Raw genomic sequence first — 21,461 nt, forward strand, 5'->3', positions numbered from 1 at the left:
AGATCCAGGTGGAGCCAAGTACCCTCCCAGCCAGGCATCCAGCCCCGCTCCCTGGCACAGCTCTGCAGCAGCTGGCCCCACAGAGCAAGGGGAAGGACTAGACATGTGGCAAAGGGTCTGCTTGTAGGCTGTGCAATAGGGAATGGCTCTGCCATGCACACCTGAGCTGGCAAGGGGCCCCGAATTCTCACTGCAGTGACAGTTTTAAGCTCTTTTCCACACACTGTACCCATTGCAGGGAAGCCAAGGCTCAAAGCAGAGCCCCAGGGGCAGCTTGTACTGCTCAAATTCAGGAACTTTTTGTCCTCACTGAAATGGCCCTCAGGCAGAACAAGAGCCAAAGTCCAGGCCTTCAATAGCAGCTTCAGACTGCAGACAGCCTGCAATCATAAAACCCCCATAGGCCAGATGTTATCTGGAGACACAAGCTCACTTCCTGGCAAGAAATTAATCAAAAATGCTAAAAAAAACCCTTCACTTGGATGCACTTCTTAGAGAAAAATTATTCTTACACAAGTGCTCCGTCCAGTACTCAAGGCTGCCTCTGCCTTTTGTGATCTTAAAAAAAAAAAAATTAATCATCTAACCATGACCTTGGACCATGATTAAACCCAGGGCTGGAGGCAGGTCATGGCAGCAGTACAGTGGTGGCCAGCAGCCTGCACTTGACCCAGAAGAGATCTGTACCATGTTCCTATCCTTGTTTCACAACTCCAGTGGAGCCATGTGTGCATGGGGATGCCTGCTTAACCAAGTGTGTACACCTCAGCAAAGCAGACACTACTGTTTGTGCCCTGACTTCGCACACCTCATTACCTCTGTTTGTCCAACAGGTGCCAAGCAGATGACAGTCCCTTCCGGCCACTCAGCGCTGTCACTGCCTCCAGGTCTGGCAAATGCCAACCTCAGGATGGGAAGGGTGCACTTGCCTGACACTGCCTGGCTTCCTGGCCTGCCCCTGGCTACAGCCACAACTACACATGAAGTGTTTTTTTACAGTAACTGTGAGGCAGGCTGGTAAATTCTTCCTCTCCTTCTACCAAGCAGACCACACCAGTAAACACACTGGTGAAAGGCAAACTCTTCAGCTCTGAGAAATTACTTCCTTCTAGAGCCTGTTGAAGTTATATTGCCAAAGCCATCCTCTAGCAGCATGAACTGTGCCTCTCACTGCGGAGGGAGCTTGCTGACATTTTCCTACTGCTACAGCACTGCTGCAAACCCTTGTACATGCCATTTCAGGCCATCAGCATCAGGACACATCCATCAGCATCTACAAGTGTCTGACAGGTGACAGCTTCCACTGTCCCTCTCTGCAGCTGCCTTCTCAGAACTAGGCAGGCACCCCTCCTATGTGGAGACTCTTCTTCAGTGACATTAGACTGCAGCAGTAGATCACATGCTTCCTTCCACCCCAGGAGCACAAAACTAGTTCTCCTTTCCAGCATTTCTACTGTTTTCATTTGGCTGGATGGCCGAGCATTTCTGCAACCTTAGTTTAGGGCTCTTGACATTGACATGGTCAAGCACACAAATGCAGCGTGTGGTTTCTTCTTAAATGCAAGCAATCTCATTTCCTCATTTTCCTCTCTTTGCCAGAAGTTTCCTAGAGGTGAAATAGGAAGAAGGTGGTACAAAACCACTACTTTAAATGTTTATTAAGAAACTAGAATCTGCATATTTGGCATAGCTGGCACACAGTTTCCGGTCCTCAGAGGCGCCCTTCTTTGCGTCAAGCTTACTCCCAGCTTTCTACAGCAGAGGGATTTTCTGCTAGGAAAACAACCAGGGCAACAATCAAAGAAGTCCATCTCAGCTGCAGAAGAAAAGGTGGCAAAGGATACGTGACCAGTTAGGCTAAGAGAAAGGCGGTACAGTGTATGTTTGAAAGCACATGCCACACTACAGGTTTCTGCTATAAACCAGCAACAAGGAACATCTTTGCTGGTCTCCAGTCTTGGGAGCAAGAGTTTGGCCCTCAGGGGAATGGGGGGGGGGGGGGGTGGGAAGCAGAGCGAGGAGGGCTACATTCACCACTCTAGGAGCCTCCTTGGCCCCTAGCTGGAAAGGCTTGGTCAGATTTAAGCCAGGTCTACCAGCTCAAACTGTCTGAAAAATAAAAACCAAGATATTTTCTTTCTACATCCTACACTCCCAGGGGCATCAACCCCATCCTGAGATCAGGTGGCTCTCTTCACTTAGACTCTGGCCATGAAGTGAGAATGGTGAAGCTCTCGAGCCCTCTTTTCCCTCCAACCCCCCCCCCCCCCCCCCCCCCCCCCTTTTTCATGTGATGGGTGATGGTTTTCCACTGCAAATCTTCAGTCTGCTAGAAGCTCCCAATAGCAACTTTCAGTACACAGTTCCTACTGGAGTAAGAACACAGGATGCAATTCATGCTACTGGGAATGTGACGCCTCATTCCTTCCCTTCTGTCTTTCCATACAATACTCTGGAGTGACTACAACAAGTTCTAAGCTGCAGCAAGAAGCACAGGACTGGGGAGAAAGCCTTCAGTGGTGAAAACCACTAACAGTGCAACAGATTGCTAAGATAACTCTGAAAGCTTCCATCTGTAAGGTTTTCTCAGCTTGCCATACACCTGGCAGGGTCTTGGTGGATCTTGGGAACAGAAGATTGAACCTTCCAAACTAATTTCTTCACTACTTTTGGCTGCTGCTGCAAAATTCAGCAATCTCGTGCATTTTAGAGGGCTGATTTCTGTAGTGAAGAGAGATGGGCATCATGTCACAGTGAAAACCACCAGCCTAACAGCCCACCAGCGATACATACCAGCACCACCACCCTGCCTCTCAGAGAGGGTCTCTAAGAGCAGTGGTCAGTGATTCAAGAGTCCGGCTGCCTGCTGATTCCTAGCAGCACTTAATATGGAAACTAACATTCAGGAGTCAATACTGGGGCTTCTTGTGCTTTAATTTCTTTTTTACTGACTTGGATGACAGGATTGTAGGGCAATGCTGCTAATCAGAGGCACCTAGACAGGCTGGAGAAATTGGCTGAGAGGAACCTCGAGTTCAGTGGCCAATGTACAGCCCTGCCACTGGGTTGGAGCTTTCTGTCCTGCAGCAGAACAGGCTGGACACAACCGGTAAGAAAGCAGCTTTGAGGGAAAAGACCTGGAAGTGTGAGTGGACAACCAGCCCAGGAGCCAGCAGTGCACTCGTGCAGCAAGGCCAGCTGCTAGCAGGAGCGCAGGCAGCAGGGCAGGGGAGAGATCCTGCACCTCTGCCCACCTGCAGGGCCGGGTCCAGTCTGGGATCCTCAGCACAAGGACAGTGACACAATAGAGCAAGTTAGTGCAGGCTGTCAAGATGTTTTGGGATGGTGCACACAACATATAAGGAGAAGCTGAGGGCACCAGGTTTGTTCAGCCTGGAGGGAAGGCAAAAGAGATCTTAGTGCTGTCTGCTACTCTCTGATAGAGACACATGCAGGAAAAGCTGAAAGGCAACAGGCAGAGGAACATGAGAAATTCTGAAGAGATGCAAGGAAAACCTTCGGTCAGCATGGTCACACACTGGAAAAGGAAGTGCCACATCTCTGGTCCCATCTCTAAAGAATGGCAACCTGCTATAACTTTGAACTTAGCCCTTCTTTCAGCAGGAGGGTGGACAAAGCATCTTCCAGACGTCCCTTCCAGCTAAATTACCCCAGAAGTCTACGAAGCACCACTTCATGAAACCTCACACTTTGTGGGAAAGTGCATTGAGAAACCATGCCTTTTCTTCTTCCCGTCTGTGAAACAGGGCTGACAGCATTTCCATATTCAAGCCTTTGTTGTCTAGCAGATGTCCTGAATAACCCACTTTGATTTTCAGTGTGGACTCCGCTCTTCAGATCATTCAGTTCCACCTGCAGAGCCTTCCACCAGCACATGCAAACAGAAGAGAGGCACTTCTTGTTCCATGCTTAGTATTTTGTTTCAGAACTCACTTGTGATACTGCCGGAGGCTGTGTGCTTTCTTCAGATCTGAAATCCTCAGAGCTGCCCCAAAGTTTCTAGCAAACAAACTCAATGCTTTCATTTTACACCAGAAGCATAACAATTATGTGGGAAATCCCCCTCCTACACCCCAGAGCCCATACTTTGGGTGACTTGATGATCTCACCTCGCAGTTACTCAGGTTCAATGTTACTTTTAAAAACTGTCATGTAAAAGCCACTGGGATCAACTTTTAAACTAAGACTCACTCTGAGCAGCTATTCTGCTTAAATATAGAAACACGGCAGTTTAAAGGGACCAAAAGAAATCTTTCAATCTTATATCTCCTCTCTCCCACTCCCCCTCTTACCACTGTACCTTAAGAGACGTGACCTATCAAGCATACAAATGCTCTCATCCTGCCAGGCCTTGATGTCTTTTCCAGCTTCTTCATAATCCTAAAATGGCCTCATGATGAGAGCCACCAGTAACTGCATGAGCACCGTCTCTCTTGCCCGACTTCACAGCACATCCCACGAGGAAGCCAAGAAAACAGCGGCAGCTGCACAGCCCCTTGCTATGACTGTGGCCCAACACAAACAGTCATAGGGATTAGGAAGGGGAGTTATAAAATACAAAACTGTGAGGAAACATCAGGGAACTGCACTCTGGGGTGCAGCAGAGAGGGGGGAAGATGACAGCTGTCCTATCCAAATACTTCCCAAACAGAGGAAAACTAGAATGGAGGGGAACCATGAGCTTCCCTTTCATATTTGCCCAGAGGAAGCCACTTCAATTCCACTACCTGGAGGCACAATAAGCCACGTCATCCTTTAGCAAGTACCTGCATGAGTGTGACTAAAAACAGGTAATGAAGTAAAGAGGATTCTCATGTTATAATAAGCGTGTTTCCTTCAGCATACGAGGAGCCCACAGCTGATTCAGGAAGGCAACAGAGTACCTGAAAGGCAGCAGGTGGGATTTCCCCTTTTACACACAGCGATTTCACAGGGATCCTCACATGGAGAGGTGTGGTGGCATAGTTCTGTGATGAAATAACACAAGACATCTTGCTCATACTGCAAATCCAAGGAGTCTGCAACACTAAGACAGTGGATTGGTGAGTATATTCAGGAGCTGCTGTCCCACCACAGAGACAGTTGAGCTGCCTGCTGGGACAGCTAAGTCCTTAGCTGTACTGACAGGCAGAGAGGTCACTTCTTGTCATAGGTCCAATGATTCCTACAATTCCTCTTGATCACACCTACTACAAGACGGGGATGAGTGAAGAATTAGGCTGACAAAACATTACTCACAACCCTGATTTTATTGCATATTTTGGTAACTGGCAGGAGATTCCTGTGACAGCAAACACCTCCCACCCAAAGACAGGCTGAGAGAGTTGGGGATGCTCCTCCCAGAGCCTTCTCTTCTCCAGGCTGACCTTATAGCAGCCTTCCAGGACTGAAAGGGGCTACAGGAAAGCTGGGGAGGGGCTCTTGATCAGGAAGCGCAGAGACAGGACAAGGGGGAACAGTTTTTAGCTGAAAGAGGAGAGATTAAGATGAAATCTTAGGTAGAAATGTTTCCCCGTGAGGGTGTGGAGACACTGGCCCAGGTTGCCCAGAGAAGTGGTGGTTGCCCTATCCCTGAAGGTGTTCAAGTCCAGGTTTGATGGGGCTTTGAGCAACCTGATTCAGTGGGAGGCGTCCCTGCCCATGGCAGGGGTATAGAACTGGATGAGCTTTAAGGTCCCTTCCAGCCCAAACCTTTCTATGTTTTGTCATGCAAAACATTTCAAAAGATGGGCTAGACATGACCTTTCCCTTTTTTACCTTGTTTTCTTAGTGATTCTAAATCCCTGGTAGAAGGGAAAAGGCCCTGGTAGAAGATGAAACATGACATCAGCTTACAAAATTGCTAATCTCCACAAGAGCCCACCCTGTTTCCAGTTAAATTAATGGAAAAGGATCCCACCAACTGCAACAGAAGGCCCTGGAGACAGAGTTCAGAAGGGAAAATACCCAAGAACGGAGGGGCAAGGTGGCAGATTCCCTGTCCTCGCAAAAATCCACAAATAAGCTTTATACAAAACCAACTCTTTCCACCCTCACATTTACTTTTCTTAAAAAACAGTCTGTAAACGAACCTCTTGTTTCTCCTTTCCAATTCAGTGCCATTGCTGCAAGCACTCCATGGCACTTGGCTCCAGGGAAACAGAGAAAGTGTACCATAAGTTGGTCATATTTCCATAGGAAAAGCTGACTCATAACTTACATCATCCTTGCAACGCTGACACAGGTTTGTAAGAAGCACCTGAATGTCAAGTCCAAGGAACAGCACTGTGTCCATCTGAGGCCTGACATGGTTGCCTCACTCTAGCAGAGCAGAATCCCCTCTTTTGCCGCCAGGCGCTGGCGATGGATTTCATCCTGCTGTAGCTCCTCGTGGTTAGGATGCCAGAGTTTCATGACTGTTCTCTCGATATTTAGAGCATAGACAGTGTGCGCAGGAATAACTTCTTTGTGCACCTGGAGATACATGTTAGAAAATGAGTTTCATGCTTTGATACACACTTCCCCATAACAGCCCTGGAAGAACCTCCCTCTACTGCAGGACAATCAGAGGGCCAGCCATACAGAGCAGGAACAGAGGCTGCCACACACGAGGAATAACCACCTGCAATGTCATTTCGTAAGAGGAACGGCATGGTAAGTTAAGTAAGTAAGTATTCATTTTGCTCATGAAGACAAACAACAATTTGTCATCAAAATCTTACAAATAGCACTTCAATCTGATTAAACACACAAGGCAATGCTTGCTTACAGCTCTTACAATGGAAAGTCTGCCTTCACTGCCTCAAGACAAAATCCCAAAGCCTGTTCACAATAGTGGAGATCAAGAAGCAATTTCTCACAGCTAAATTTAGACATTCAAAGTATCTGAACATCCCCGGCACTGCCAGAGAGGGAGGGACCAAAACGCCCACAAGCATGCATCTGCAAATGAGATTCATCCAGTCCACCTCAGACACCTCCCCAGGGTTGAGGTGATCTCAGCTAACCCACCACAGCAGCCTGCATGCCAGGACCCAGTATACTTCAGAGTACTCAGGTGGAACATGAGAAGTAAGAAGGGACAGGCCTGGCAAGTAATTTTGCTACATCGCTGTCAAAATCTCAGTCTAGCTCCATTCTGGTGTAATTACTGCAGGCTTCCTACAGAGGAAGAGTTCCCTCTTCTTATGCAACTAAAAGAGACACAGATTTCCTCATCGACTCTGACCAAGGGGAGCAGAACAGGCATTAAACCATGAGCTGTCTGTATCTTAATCGTTATCTAATGGCAGGAACAAGTCAAAGCCAGAGAACTGTAAATTTGAAAGGGAAAGGAGACAGACTGTAGGAGGAGAAATCAAATCCCTCTCCATGCACGTTAACCAAATATGAGACTGGTATTCGGGGCAGCACTGCCTGTGAACATGAACAGCTTACCTGTAATGCCTCAAAAAGGTCATACATGTTCACTGGCGGAAGGGATGCTGGTAAGGTGTCTCCAGAACACGCGAGGAGCAGAGCCGCCTGCTGCTCGGCATCATCAGGCGGTGGCTGGGGAGCCAGACCCTGACCAGCAGAAGGTGTTGCACAGGTTGGAGGGCTGTAGGCAGAGCAGGCAGTAAAACCTTCCAGTCAAGAAAACACCACCAGCTTTGGAAATCACAAAGGGGCTTGGCCCCAGCGTTCACTTTTCTGTATCAGCTGACTTAGCCCTTACATACATTATCTTATTTCAGCTGTAAATAAAACCCTTTTAAAATTCCAGTTCAATAAATACAGTGTAAACCAATCCTCAATATGCTTCAAATCTGCTTTATAACTGTTGACAATTGGGCAACTTGTTATTTACAGCAAATAGTTCTGACCCATCATAAAAATGAAGGCACCCACCACATTAAATTGAGACACAAGCTGTTGTTTGGAGTGGACTGCATTTGTAGTGTTTGTAGTGCTATAAACAAATCTTAAAACACCCATGACCTCCTGTCAATTACCAGAACCTGCCATGGACAAACACAACTGTTTTCTCATATATACACATTGCTACATGCGCAACACAAGCTGTTTGACATTGAGGGTCTGGAAAACAAGACAGCTTTGAAGCTCTGCTGAATGAAAAGGCCTTCCAGGGAACCACAAATACATTTGGATGCAGAAAATGGAGAGGACGGCAGCATCCAACAGGTCATCGTTGACGTTTCATTCCTGTGGTTTGACAGCAGTGCCTCCCTGAAGGCACTGCCTCTCTGTCCAGGGGCAGTTTCCCCAGGAGGTGGATGTTCAGAGGTCCAGGGGACACCTTCATAAATCGATGGACAAGCACAGGCAAGGGAGAGAAGCTTAACGCTCTCCTGAACTCCACTACTGAGAAATCCCTGTATTTCCCCCCCCCCCCCGTTTTGCTGCACAGTCCTTCGTATATGAAAGCTAAACACCACCGCTAGCAGGTTCTACTAAGTAAAAAAATAAAAGGAATCACAAAGTAACTTCAGGACCACCAAATTGCATTTGAAATTAGCAGTGTGACAAAAGCTCCTTACCACTCAATTAGATTGTTGTAAGCAACAACACTGTTCTTCAGATACGGCTGAGGGTTAACATTGCTCCCAAAGGCATATTTGAAATGGCCATCTCTAAGGCGATAGGCTTTCCGCCTGGATATCACAGATGTCAGAATATCCTTAAGGTGGTTCTGCAATGAGAAAACATCTTATTACACATGCCAATTAATTCATCCTACTAAGCCCCAGCTGTGAGAAAGGCTTCACCAATGGGCTTCACCAATGGGCACAACCAACGTAGTGCTGCTATGATCACAAGGACCTAGTGACATAAGGGAACGAAGACCTGGAGAATTTACAGCACATTTTCACTATCCAATGCAGTTGGATACAGAGAATGTGACACTATGTGACAGTACAGTACGTGTTAGCCTGTGACCTGTACTTTAATATATGACACGCTGCTTCAAATGTCAAAGAGGTTTCTTAAATGCTAGGAAATACCCAACGCCTGGTCTCTTCGATAAAGAGTTGAGAGATTTCATAATTGGCACTAGATGTTACACTTGTACTGAAATATTGGCCCTAAAACTACCACGAAAAGCAACTCATTCCTCTTTTTCAGACTGTTGAGCTGCCCGGAAACTGCTGGAGAAGCAACTGTCTGAAAATAAGGGGGAACTGCTTCTTAATTTGGCCTCAATCCCAGCTGGGGAATTCAGGCTGGCTTCCACATCTTGACTCCAGAAAACCATCCATACATCAACACTCCAAGGAACGGCTACATCATCTCTGGGAGATGTCAGCACCATCGATGGCCAAAACCAGCAACAGCAGGCACTTCACCACAGGCATTACCCAAATCCATTGCTATACTTCCACACCACATGGTGTGAAGGTTGGGGTTGTCCAATGAAGGGACAGGAGTTGGACTCAATCCCTCTGGGTCCCTTCCAACTCAGGACATCTTATGATTCTATGCCAGACCCTTGTGCCTATAACAGATTTATTTTTTTACAGAAATGTTTAAACTGGAGTTCCTCTTGTGTCCTTACTTCTAAGTGACAGGAACAGCCTTTTCCAAAACAGTTGCTTCAGCATGCCTGGAGTTCTTCATATGCAAGTACTTCAACATTGACACTTGCAGGCAGAAATCCAAGACTTTACATTTCTGATGCTGCAAATCTGGAAGCCCTTCAGTTGTCATCGTACTCCTCCCAAGGCAAAGGGGCAATCAGAAAAGCAGATTCCCTCTCCATACTGAGGGACGCTACCCAACACTGCACACACAGCCTTTTGTTGCTGGCACAACAAGAACACGGCTGCTGCCCAGCCCAGTCTCACCTCCACAGCATAAACAACTGCAGTCACTGCCTCTTCCGTGACATTGTCCAGCCCGTGCTCATACGCGGTTACAATCATCCTTCCCTCTAACTGGCCACGTGTAGGAAGCATCATGGTATGAGAACACAGCTTCAGATCATCATCCTCCTGAGGATCCTTTGCCACAAACTGCTGGGCTCCAGACAGTGGATTCTGAGGCTGGAACCGGTGCTGTTAGGAACATGACATTGGGGCATAAGAGAAGATAAATACTCGATCAGACCCTTTGGCTCATCTAACCAAATATCACTTCTCCAGTTGGAAAGCAAACATCTATCAGAACGTATCAAAGAAGAGCAATATTCCCTCCAGCATATTCTCCCAACCCCAAACAATTTGTGACTGAAGAAATTTCTGAGCTGGTGTTGGCGTCCTGTTATTGAACAGCCCCCCATGGACTCGTCCAACAGCAACTTGAACCACCTAAACTTTGGGTATCTACAACATCCTGCAGCAAGGAGCTCCAGTGTAAGAACACATCACATGAACACATCTCCTCTCGTTTGATGTGTCCTTCCCATCAGCCAGATTAATTTGACTCTCCTGTAAGTCCCAAACGTGGTCATTGCCCCTTTTATCTCTGTTCACACTGTCCAGGCCAGTGATGGTTTTATGGTGTTTCACATCTCCCAGTCTCATACTCCCTCTCATACTGAAGGGCTCTCACCTATTTTGTCATTTCTTGTACAGAAGGGTGTATTTTTACTTACTAACCATACAGTTTCCATCAAGATTAAAAACCACGAACCTAAATTTCTGGGATTAAGTGATTCTTACATTTCTTTAAACCTTAAAATGCAACAACTTAGCCAAATTTCAGTTCTTGATTTCAGACTCATCTCCTCATGCACTTTCAATGCTCTACTTAGAGCTGTGTTACTAAGCAGCCGCTGATTCCAAGATGGATTATATCTATTTTTTAGAAATCACAGAATCATAGAATCACTGTGTTGGAAAAAGACCTTTGAGGTCATCAAGTCCAACCACATCTGTCCACTAATAAATCATATCCCTAAGCACTTTACCCATCTTTTAAATATCTCCAGGGATGGTGACTCAACCACCTCCCTGGGCATCCCCTGCCAGTGCCTGATAACCCTTTCAGTGAAGGAGTTTTTCCTTATGTCCAATCTGAACCTCCCCTAGCGCAGCTTGAAGCCATTCCCTCACATCCTATCACTTGGGTGAAGAGACCAACACCCACCTCTCTATAATCTCCTTTCAGGTAGTTGTAGACAGTGATGAGTTCTCACCTCAGCCTCCTCTTCTCCAGGCTAAACAACCTCAGTTACCTCAGCTGGTCCTCATAAGAGGCTGTTCTCCAGCCCCTTCACCAGCTTTGTCGCCCTTCTCTGGACATTTCCCTGGTCCAGCTGGCCACGCTGTTTCTGATACCAGTCAAGATGCTATTGGCTTTCTTGACCACCTGGGCACACTGCTGGCTCATGTTCAGTCACCTGTCAACCAACACCCCCAGGCCCTTCTCTGCCAGGCAGCTTTACAGCCACTCTTCCCCAAACCTGTAGTGCTGCACAGGGTTGCTGTGCCCCAACTGCAGGACTCAAAACTTGGGACTTGTTAAATCTCATCCCATTGGCCACAGACCATCAATCCAGCCTATTCGGATCCCTCTGCAGAGCCTCCCTACCTTCAACCAGATTGACACCTCCTCCGAGCTTAGTGTCATCCATGAACTTTTGCTAAGGGTACATTCAATCCCCTCATCCAGGTCATTGATAAAGATATTAAACATAAACTGGACTCAGCACTGATCCCTGGGAAACACCACTTGTGACCAGCCTCCAACCGGATTTAACCCCATTTACCACGATTCTTTCAGCCCAGCTATCCAGCCGGTCTTTACTCAGCAGAGGGTGCACCTGTCTAGGCCAGTGGTAGCCAGATTCTCAAGCAGAATACTGTGAGGAACAGTGTCAAAGGTTTTACTCAAGTCCAAGAACACTACATCCACAGCCTTCCCTTCCTCCATCAAGTGGATCACCTTGTCCTAGAAGGCAATCAGGCTGGTTTGGCAGGACCTGCCTTTCATAAACCCATACTGACTAGGTCTGACCACACTGTTGTCTTGCATGTGCTGTGTGACAGCACTCAAGATCACCTGCTCCATGATCTTGGAAAATGACTTGGTTACATTTGAAAAGAACATCACAGAACAGGAATTCATACCAGAAGGTGGTAACTCTCACTTTCCAGGTCGCAACTATTCTGGCACAATTGCCTTGCTATGCTGATGTCTCAAGCTCTGAGTGTTTGTTCCCGGGAAGTCTCAGTACCCAGGCAGAGTAGGAACGATTGATCCTTGGGCCCAGATATGTGCTTGGCACAGGTCCAATACACAAGGGAACATCACGGCCCTGTCTCATCAAGTATTCCCACAACTCCTGTCCCTCAGCTCCAAGCCATAAATGCAGTGGCTCTGGAACGAAGATTAACACAAAGCTCTTATGAGTCATCAAGACAAACATATACTTTAAATACAAAGAATGAACATACAGCAAAGTGGATTTTTCACATCTTGGTTTCAGGAAAGGAAGCAGGGCTGCTTTACTCAAAGAACAGTGTGGCATTTAACTCAGAGTGAAAAACCACTCCACCCACTAATGATATGAAAGCAGGTTTCCCTCCCCATAGTTCTGAAGACACATGCTTTCATTACAGGAAAGCTATACGCCTGTATGCCTGGAAAAAAAATATAACAAAGATCTTCAAAATGTATGCAGCCCTCAAGAGGAATGTGGTTTGAGAGAGCAGAAGCAAGTTGGAATGAACCTGTGGTGGTTCGTAGCTGCAGCTCTGGCTGTGAGGGAAACATCAGGAAATATCAAGGCACTTCAAGTTCCTGGACACTGCCCAGGAATTCCACAGACAAGCCCATTAATCATAACATACAGTACTCGATACCAAGCATAAACACGCACTAGAAACGTGGCGTAATGTGGGTATATCCAAGTAAACCAAATCCCAAGACTTCCATTATGTCACCGCTTGCTTCTCAAACTCTCCTCCACTTGCTACTGACATGTTACAGTCAAGTTTTAAAACACAAACATAACACAGGCTGCCACTAGAATTCACCTTGCAGCTGTAAATACAGCAAAATAGTTCAGCAGTTTCTAAACAGAATGAGCCCTCAGCTGAACTCACATTCCTCGGCAACACCAGTATCCAAAGTGCACACACAGTGCCTAATTATAGCGCCTAGGAGTGCAGCATGAGCTTTGGCTGAGCCAAGCTAACCTCTCACAGCATAAGAACTGGAGGTTTCACATTCCCACCTTTCTCCCTCATCACCAGTTTCTTCTTCATTTGTGCCAGCTTTGGCATTCACCCAACTGCCAGGAATGCTGATCCAGCTGAATAAACCAGCAAGAAAAACCTGGGCTCCAGGGTCTTTAGCTTGGTCAGATTTCTGCTTTATCAGAGAACTGAACTGGATCACTACATGCTCAGACACCTGATAACTCTGGCTCAGTAAGAGACAGGCACTCTCTTTCAACAGTTAAACTCTGTTTGAATCCTCTTATCAAACGCCACCCATGAAAGAAAGTGCTCCATGCTGACCCCTTTTCACACCAGGCCTCCTCTGCACTGGTCTGACAGCACAGAAGCAATTCTGCAACAGTGCCAGATGGACATACAGAGCCTTTGCTGCAGAATAACTGCACCTTGGGCGTTTCTCTGCCACGCACCAGAAGATAGCATCTTTGCAAAGAATTTTCAATTCTGAAACGACTTGACCCTCTAAACAACACTCCAGCCAAGGAACACCTTACAGCTAACACCCTGGATTGCAGAGTTCTGCAGTGTGGATCACACAACCACAGCCCTGACTGCCTGAACAAATAGCAAATGACTTTTGCTTCAAGGATTCGGCAGATGAACATAATGAATGAGATATTACAGAGAACGTGAACTCTGAATGAGACTACAAAAGACCTGTCCAACCATTACTTCAGTGACCACAGAACTAAAGTGACTCCTCGATCGTTCCTGGAATACAAGCTTTGGCAACTTTAACATTTAGGTGTTCTTCCATGGAGACTTTCTGGCATCTAACGAAGCCAGGTCACACCACAGCCTTCCTCCCGAGAGGCTTCCAGAAAAGACCCAGCAGCTACCAACCCTCAGCTCTTGTCCCAGTCCAGGAGTCAAACCAAACAAAACAGAAACCATTGCATGTGCTGGACTCCCATCATCCCTGTTAGTAACAGAAACTGCAGACTGTGCAGAGTTCTCCACACCCAAGAGAATGTCAGAGAGCCAAGAACATTAGACTGTGGCCACTTACATCAAACTTCTGTCGAACTGAAGAAATCTTTTTCTTTCCTTTGGGTTTTCCAGGTTTAGTTGCAGAGCCGCCAGGCCATGACAGAGATCCAGCACCTTCTACAAATTGAAAAGAATAAAAAAAACCACCTCAATAGGTGTTGCTGATTAAAAGCCAGCATGAAACTGCCCCCACAGGAAACCCATTAACATTTGACCTCCAGCTGGATCTTAACCCAAACCCAATGTCCACAGCCCCAGAGAAACGACTTCTCAGAGGACAATGCTTTTGGCAGCCCTTCCTTCCTTCCTTCGTCATCCCCCAGACAGCCTGACTCATTCATGACCCATGACTCCAAGGAAAGTCACAAAGAAGGAACAGGCAATTTGTTCCATCGGGAATAAGACAGGCACTAGTCCAGAGGAGGATTCTCCACCCACTAACTCCTGGATGGGGTCAGATGCTGACCTGCAGGATGGAGCAGTCTGACTCATCATATCTGCCTTATAGCTCCCCATCCATATTGGGAAGCTTTGTCTCAGGCCTTTGTTTAACATCATGACTGAGCATTCTTGTTACACTGAGGGGAAAGGAGGGCGGGGGAAGAACTGCAAAAGTAACAAGCCCAGGGGCAGGATGACACCAATGCGAGAATTGCCACCAGAAGTGGCAAGCAGCTGAAAAGAGACTACTGCGTAGTGCAAATAAATAAATACATTTGGCCACATCACCTTGAAGAGACTGCCCAAAAGTCCACACTGTACCCTGTTTGACAGCTACACCTACAGCAGGCCAGACCACGTCCTGATCACCACACAGCTCTTGGCAAGGACAGGTTTGCTGATTTCCCGCAGACTGGTTCACAGGATCCATGCACGCTGTTCGGGCTTAAGACAACGTTGCATAGGCTGTGTATGTGCTTGCCGATAGAGAACAAGTGCAACCTAAAGACTGGATGGCCCTCTTGTGGCCACAAAGGCAGCCTCTGCTTTGCGTCAGTATCCTCCTTCCCTGGTTTTGCACAGCAAGCAAATAATCTTTTTTCCCCTCAGGGCAGTCTGCCGAGTCCTGGGGTCCCTGCCGGCCTCCAGGGAGCTTGGACAACTCAAATCTGAAGGTACTTCAGTCACCTCCAAAGCTGAGGCTGGAGTTCAGTGCTGCCACCACAGTGACTTCTCGGATGTTCCCCAGCCCCACCCGAACCAACATTTAGTGTTTCCTCTAGACAGGGACAAGGAGTGACAGCAGCTTCCTGCAATTCACCATCCACTGAGTACGGACAAACCACCATTTCTGTTTCTCTCCTGTTACCTGAGGCTGCCACTCACCACCAGCCTCACCCTAACCTGCATGTTTACCTCCGGCTCTCGCAACTATGTCTAATTTGCTGTAATCAGGAATTTATAAATACAGTTATCCTACAGCCCTGTGTAGAGGGAACGAGTCTGGCTCGAAGTCCTTGGCTATATACAGCCTTTCACACCCATGGTTGCAGCACAAGCAATGTCCTCCACTATGAAAAAAAAACATTCTAAAACATGACTTTTGAGGATCAAACTAAATCAGAGGATACAGGTGAAGTTTTTGAACTGTCACTTGCTAAAAAGCTGTTAGAAACAACCTATAAACAAACAGAGATGGCATATTCTCCCCACAGAAACATGATCACTGAAAAGTTCAGCTACATCCTATTAGTGAAGTCAAAACCAATAGTCTATAACAAACCCTGCTGTTAATTATAGGAAATCAAAAGATAATAAATAAACCCACTCCAAAAATCTTAAAGCTGGTGTCACTACTCATCAAGACCACATCACAGTAGAGGCCTAACAAGGGGGTGTGAGAAAGCACCATGATGAGGACCCCTCACGCCCTTTATGGAGATCTCGGGATCTATCAAAATAATGCTGCTTCTCTCATGAGGTGTTTTTCTCTTTACAGATTGGTCCTTTCTTCCTCCTCCACCGCAGCCCTTCTAGGCTGAGGAAGCAAGGTGTGTTAAAGAGACACAGGTGTTACCTGGCCCATTTCAAAGCTGTCAATATGAACACAACTCTCTAGCTTGCCATGTCACCCTACCCCGAGCCCTCCTCTTTGGTAGCACTCCCAAACAGTCCTTCACAGCCCCACTTGTGAAAGTATCCTTCACTATGTGACCAAGTTGCACAGACAGAGAAAGGGGAGCAGAGAGAAATAGCAGACAGCACCCTCATATCCGACAATGTATTACAGGTGAAGAGAGTACAGTAGAGTCTGAATTTTTAAAATGCCATATTTAAAAAAATACAGTAACTTTTAAACTAAGCGGCAATTAAACGTTTAGGCTTTGACAACAGATCTGAAAGATGCAACTTACTTGAATCTCAAGCTGCACATTTGAAAACTTAGCCAGACTTCACTTAGAACAAAGAAAAGGTGAGGCATTATCTCCCGTTCCTCTTTACAACAGGCCCAGTGCAGAATGTTCTGGCTCCTTTTCCAGGTTTTTGTACTACCAAGCCTGATTTGCACCAGATGAAGAAAGCAAAATTTCCCTCCAGCATTTGAAGAAAACCAGTACTGGCTTTCCTGGCCTCAAATGACATGGCTGGGTTGGCTCTTCAGAAATGTTGGCAGCTTTTATTCAACCTTGCTAACAAGAGAATGAGATGTTACCAGGCCCCAGCAATGGCTGTTGATACGCCTTCAGAGATGAGCCACAGAGGATGCTTTCCTATGAGCTGCCATGTCTCTGCAGCAACAGCACCAGCCAGTCTAAGCTGTGTGTCAGGTTCTCCCAATGCGCTGCACCAGCACAGCACAGGAGGGGAGGACAAAGATACAAACAGGGAAAATCACAACCAAGAAAAGCAGTTAGGCACAAGAACATGCATTTTCCCATCCATTTATTTGATCTTCAGTTGGTTTTTTTTTTTATTTTCTTTCAGGCACAAGGGTTTGGATAAATACATTCTGACAACCCTCCTCTGTCAACAGCTCAAACACCCATTTTCTTCGTTCTCCTCCCTTTCCATCTCACAGCAGGCAAAACCCACAGGCAACCCTCAGATGAATAAAATGTTCCTGCTAGCCCAGCTCTTGCTGAATTCCAATTCACTGAACCATCTCTTAGGTGGCTACAGATCAACAGTAAATAAACTAAGTCCTTACATCACTAACTCCAGTGCTTGCAGTTTTATTGTTAACATTCAGCTAAGGAGAGAGGTAACAGTTCATGCTAGACATGATTTAACCCAAGAAACCCTGCTACCTTGACTTTGCTTGCAATTGTCCAACAAACAAGACAAGCTCAGTGCTTAACCATCCAGGGCTAAGAAAGGCTTTAAACTGGAGCTCCCCTTGATGGAATTTATTTGGGAAGAAAAACCTCAGACATAAAAATTCAGAAAAGCACTTCTGAAAATATCGGTAAAAGAGAACCCAAAGAAAACCATGTTCTTGTCATAAGGAGTGTGCCATGCCACTGGGGCTGGTGTAGCCAACCCGAAATCAACATTAAGCTACTCTCTAGTAATTTGGATAGCATATTTCTGGGAAGCTCCTCTCTTCAGGCACTTCCACAGCTTCCCAGCTGTGTTACACCTGGGTGCCACTCCAGTATTTATGGGTGTCTTCACAAAGGCGATGACCAGAGGGAACACCACCATCCATTTTTAAAGACGACAGAGAAGTCAGGTGGAGGATGGCTCAGGATCCCATTGTGCTCTCAGCAGGAATTAAAGCAACTGCTCATTCTTCATATAGGAATAGATAAAAACTTCTCTCCCTCTCCATCACCAAGATTGTTGATGGAGGTTGTCAAACTGGGATGTGAAGTTTGCACGACCCACAGCCTAAGCAGACAAGAGGTGGATATGGAAAGTGTTCTCCAAGAGTCACATCCACCCCATGTTCCCTTACAAGCCCAGGTGAAACAGCTGCTACCAGAGGCAGCAAAATTAGGATGAGATGGGTTTGTCTGCATGGTTCAACATGTGTTACAATCGCATCTTAAAAATACCTTCTCCAAGGTTTCCTACTTCAAATACCAAGTATGGTCATTAACGCTGAGCACATCATATTTTAAAATACAAACTGGAAAGAACCAAAGATGGTTCTTTCTTTCCTCCTTGTCTCTCTCACACGAAGGTGAAAGCATGTGCCTCAGTAACCCTCGTGATGGCATGTCCAGCAAGCCAGAACACTTATTTAAAATCACTTGTTTCAATGAACCATGAAATAAACACCTACTACCCAAAAAACAGAAGTGGAGACAAAAGCCTGTTAGCTTTCCATTCCTGTGGGGGAGGGAAAGGAGAGGAAAGAAGAAAAAAAAAAAAAAAAGATCAAACCAGCAAGGTCAGACTGGCATCCAGGGGCAGAAAGAAAAATCTAGACATAAGAACCAGTATTCAACTCATGCTGTGCTTCCCTGGTTTTGAGCATACAATCTGCTACGCCACACACAGCAGACTGGCAAGTGAAATGTGTGCATAATGGATCTACCAGCCAGAGGCCCACAAAGAGGTGCTGCAGTACAGATTAGCTCCAAAATCCTTGGGAGAGTCTGTGTAGATATGAGGCTCGTACTTCCAACTCACTCCTAGACAGCCTTGAAAAAGGGAAGTACTGGGGAGCTGGTGGAGTTTGCCGACAAATCTGAGCTGCTCAAGCCAGGGAAAATGAAGCCTGGCCTGCAGATGCAAAAGAGCTACACAAGACCACGCGACTGGATGAAGAGACAAATAAAATCTGATACCGTTAAGCACAGAGTGGCACGCACAGGAATATACAGTCCCAACTTCAGTCAGACAGCAAGGGGCTCTATAACCTGACCACTTAGAAGCAAGACCTTTCAGCTACAACCGCAACTTCTCCCTTCACATCAGCCTCATGCTGAGCACAGCACAAAAACACACTCTCTCTCTCTCCCCTCCTAATTTAGACCCAACTTCTTCAGGTAATAAATACTCACAGGGGAATCACTGTTCTAGTGCTTCCTTCTCACAGCCCAGCTATAAGCACTCTGAGTCACAAGCAAGGAGCAGCACAACTGAAGACATAAATCTTCTGTATCATGTGAGTACAGACAGCTAAAGAGAACAAGTCTGGGACTCAAAATATGTTTGTAAAGTTCAAGGGCAAACAAAGCAAGTTTGCAGGCGAGGGAGATTAGTATTTCATAAGTACAGCTGATCTAGTTGAGGATCAGCTACAACACAAAGCTGTGGCCAATCCATACAATTGGCATTATTTTCCTTCCTCCAGCTACATCAGTCATTCTTTCAATAACAGTCATTCTTTCATCACAACCTGTCTGCCGGGTCTCAGCCTATCAGAGCTGTAACAACTTTCTCTCCCTTACTTCACAGCAGTACTGTATCTGGCAGTTGTGCTTTCTATCAGATCTCTGGATTGACGACTCCTCTGAAGATCAAACAAGCCTACCCTGACTGCAGACATCTTAAATGCTCACAAAGGCAAAAGGATAACTATCTTGCAAGAGGCCAGGCTAATTGGCTATAGCTCAATCAAAACTCACTCACTGTAAGCATTTTTCTATCAGAGGATCAGCCAGGAAAATCCTGCTCCCCAAAACGATATCCCAGCAGAGAGAAGAACAGAGAGCACACGGAGTTCAGAACAGAGAGGAAGCAGTAAGCAAAGCAGATCAAAGGCAAAGCAGCATCTCCCCTTTCACTTCAGCTCACAGACACAGTCAATCCAGAAATCAAACCAGCTGATCACAAAGCCATCGAGCGTTAGCCTCTAATCAAGCACATATAGCTGATTTATAAAAGCAAGTCTTGTGAACTCATACAGATCACCATTTTGCTACCCCCTCAGCCTGCACAGCATACAGAACATGAACGTTCAAACTTAGAGAACTGGAGTGCTTTGTACAAAACCCACCAAACAAATGTGGCAAAGCTCTACTACCTGACTGTTTTTAACAAAGCTTCTCAGGACTTACCTGGTGCAGAAACCAGGATCTGGCATCGGGTGAGAATAGCCAGAAGGAAATCGTTGTGAGAGTGGACTGCATAAAGACAGACAGTTCATTAAAAACACATCCCAGAGCCAACCCCCAAAGCAGCCTGCTGTGCTTCCCACGTGCTCAGCTACAAAGGAACAACTTTCCATTTGTTTTTTCTTGCTGGACCCATAATCTGCCACCACCACCCTAACAAACAGTCACTTCCTCACAGAAGTGTGAGGAGGTGTTACTTAAACACAGAGCGAGTAAGCACACATTAGAAAAAGTAAATATAAATCAGTAGGCAGGGCCAGAGGGCTGCAGGATCCTCTTTGGCAATCAAACCCAAGCCCTGACAAACTCCCCACAGGAGTGAAGGTGAAGGCAGGACCCCCACAACGCTCTTAGCAACGCCCACCAGTGCTTGCAGACACATCCTAAGGCAGGCACAAAGGAACCTCACCCTTCGGCACTCCAACCTGCCTCCCCAAAGGCAAGGGAGGAGACCTGCCTGGGGGAACCCAAGGATTCAGCCACAACACCTGGTTATTCTGAGCCCAAGGGAGAGAGTGCAGAATGGACAGGATTGTGTCTTTATGGGGACGCAGGAAAACACCTCCTCGGTCGCTTTACAACATTTACGCAAGGCTGCGCTGCCTGTCAGTGCCAGGGACAAAAGGGACTCCCCATGCAGCTCCCACCTTTTCACCTCCACGGCCACCCCAGCCCTGGCTGCTCTTATTTCCCTCTCAGGGTAATTTCCCTGTTCAGGAAACAACGCGCAGCAGGGAGTTGCTCCCCCGGGCCGGCAGGAAAACAACACGCGATGGGGTTCTACCGTTGTCTTGCGTGAGAAGCCTCCGTGCTTCCAGGTCAAACTCCTCCTTGCTGATCTTCTGCTTGAACCAAAGCTTCAGGTTGGCCCAGTACCTAGGGATGGGTCAGATATCAAACGGAAGGGGTTGCTCCCGAGCCCAGCAGCGCAAAAGGGGCCCGGGGCTGGACCAGTACAGCCACGGTTCCATCCCGTGGCCCGAACGGCACCCGCAGCCACCGGGGCCGCATCACACACACACCCCCGCCCCGCCGCACTCACTGCTTCACGTTCTCGCCCAGCGCCTCGCTCAGGCTCTTCTTGGCCGCCTCCAGCTCGCTCACGTAAGTCGCCATCATCGGAAAGAAAGAAAGCAGGAACGGGAAGAGAACCGCGAGTAGAACCTCCTACGCCGGAAAGCTCGGCGGCCCCGCAGCCCCGTCACGTGATTGGACAGCCCGCGCGCACCCCGTCACGTGATCGCGCCCTGGGCCGCAGCCCCGTCACGTGACAGGGTCT

General features: G+C 47.0%; 1 protein-coding gene across 1 annotated transcript; it reads right to left on the reverse strand.

Moving 5' to 3' along the window:
- Positions 1-2,783: 2,783 nt before the first annotated feature.
- On the reverse strand, positions 2,784-21,414 carry TADA1 (transcriptional adaptor 1). Its single transcript, XM_009559871.2, has 8 exons — positions 21,225-21,414; positions 20,967-21,058; positions 20,126-20,191; positions 14,194-14,291; positions 9,846-10,055; positions 8,541-8,692; positions 7,438-7,600; positions 2,784-6,474 (listed from the first exon to the last, which is right to left on the reverse strand). The coding sequence occupies exons 1-8, from the start codon at positions 21,299-21,301 to the stop codon at positions 6,322-6,324; spliced, it is 1,011 nt and encodes a 336-aa protein (XP_009558166.1). The 5' UTR covers positions 21,302-21,414; the 3' UTR covers positions 2,784-6,321.
- Positions 21,415-21,461: the final 47 nt, after the last annotated feature.

Source organism: Cuculus canorus, chromosome 8, assembly GCF_017976375.1.
Source record: "Cuculus canorus isolate bCucCan1 chromosome 8, bCucCan1.pri, whole genome shotgun sequence".
NCBI classification, from domain to species: Eukaryota; Metazoa; Chordata; class Aves; order Cuculiformes; family Cuculidae; genus Cuculus; species Cuculus canorus.

Excerpts from the sequence above, each read along its gene's own strand:
- TADA1 (XM_009559871.2), bottom strand. The coding sequence starts at position 21,301 with ATGATGGCGACTTACGTGAGCGAGCTGGAGGCGGCCAAGAAGAGCCTG. Across the intron at positions 14,292-20,125 it reads GATCCTGGTTTCTGCACCAG|AAGGTGCTGGATCTCTGTCA; the intron begins GTAAGTCCTGAG and ends TTCAATTTGTAG. Across the intron at positions 6,475-7,437 it reads ACCTTTTTGAGGCATTACAG|GTGCACAAAGAAGTTATTCC; the intron begins GTAAGCTGTTCA and ends ATGTATCTCCAG.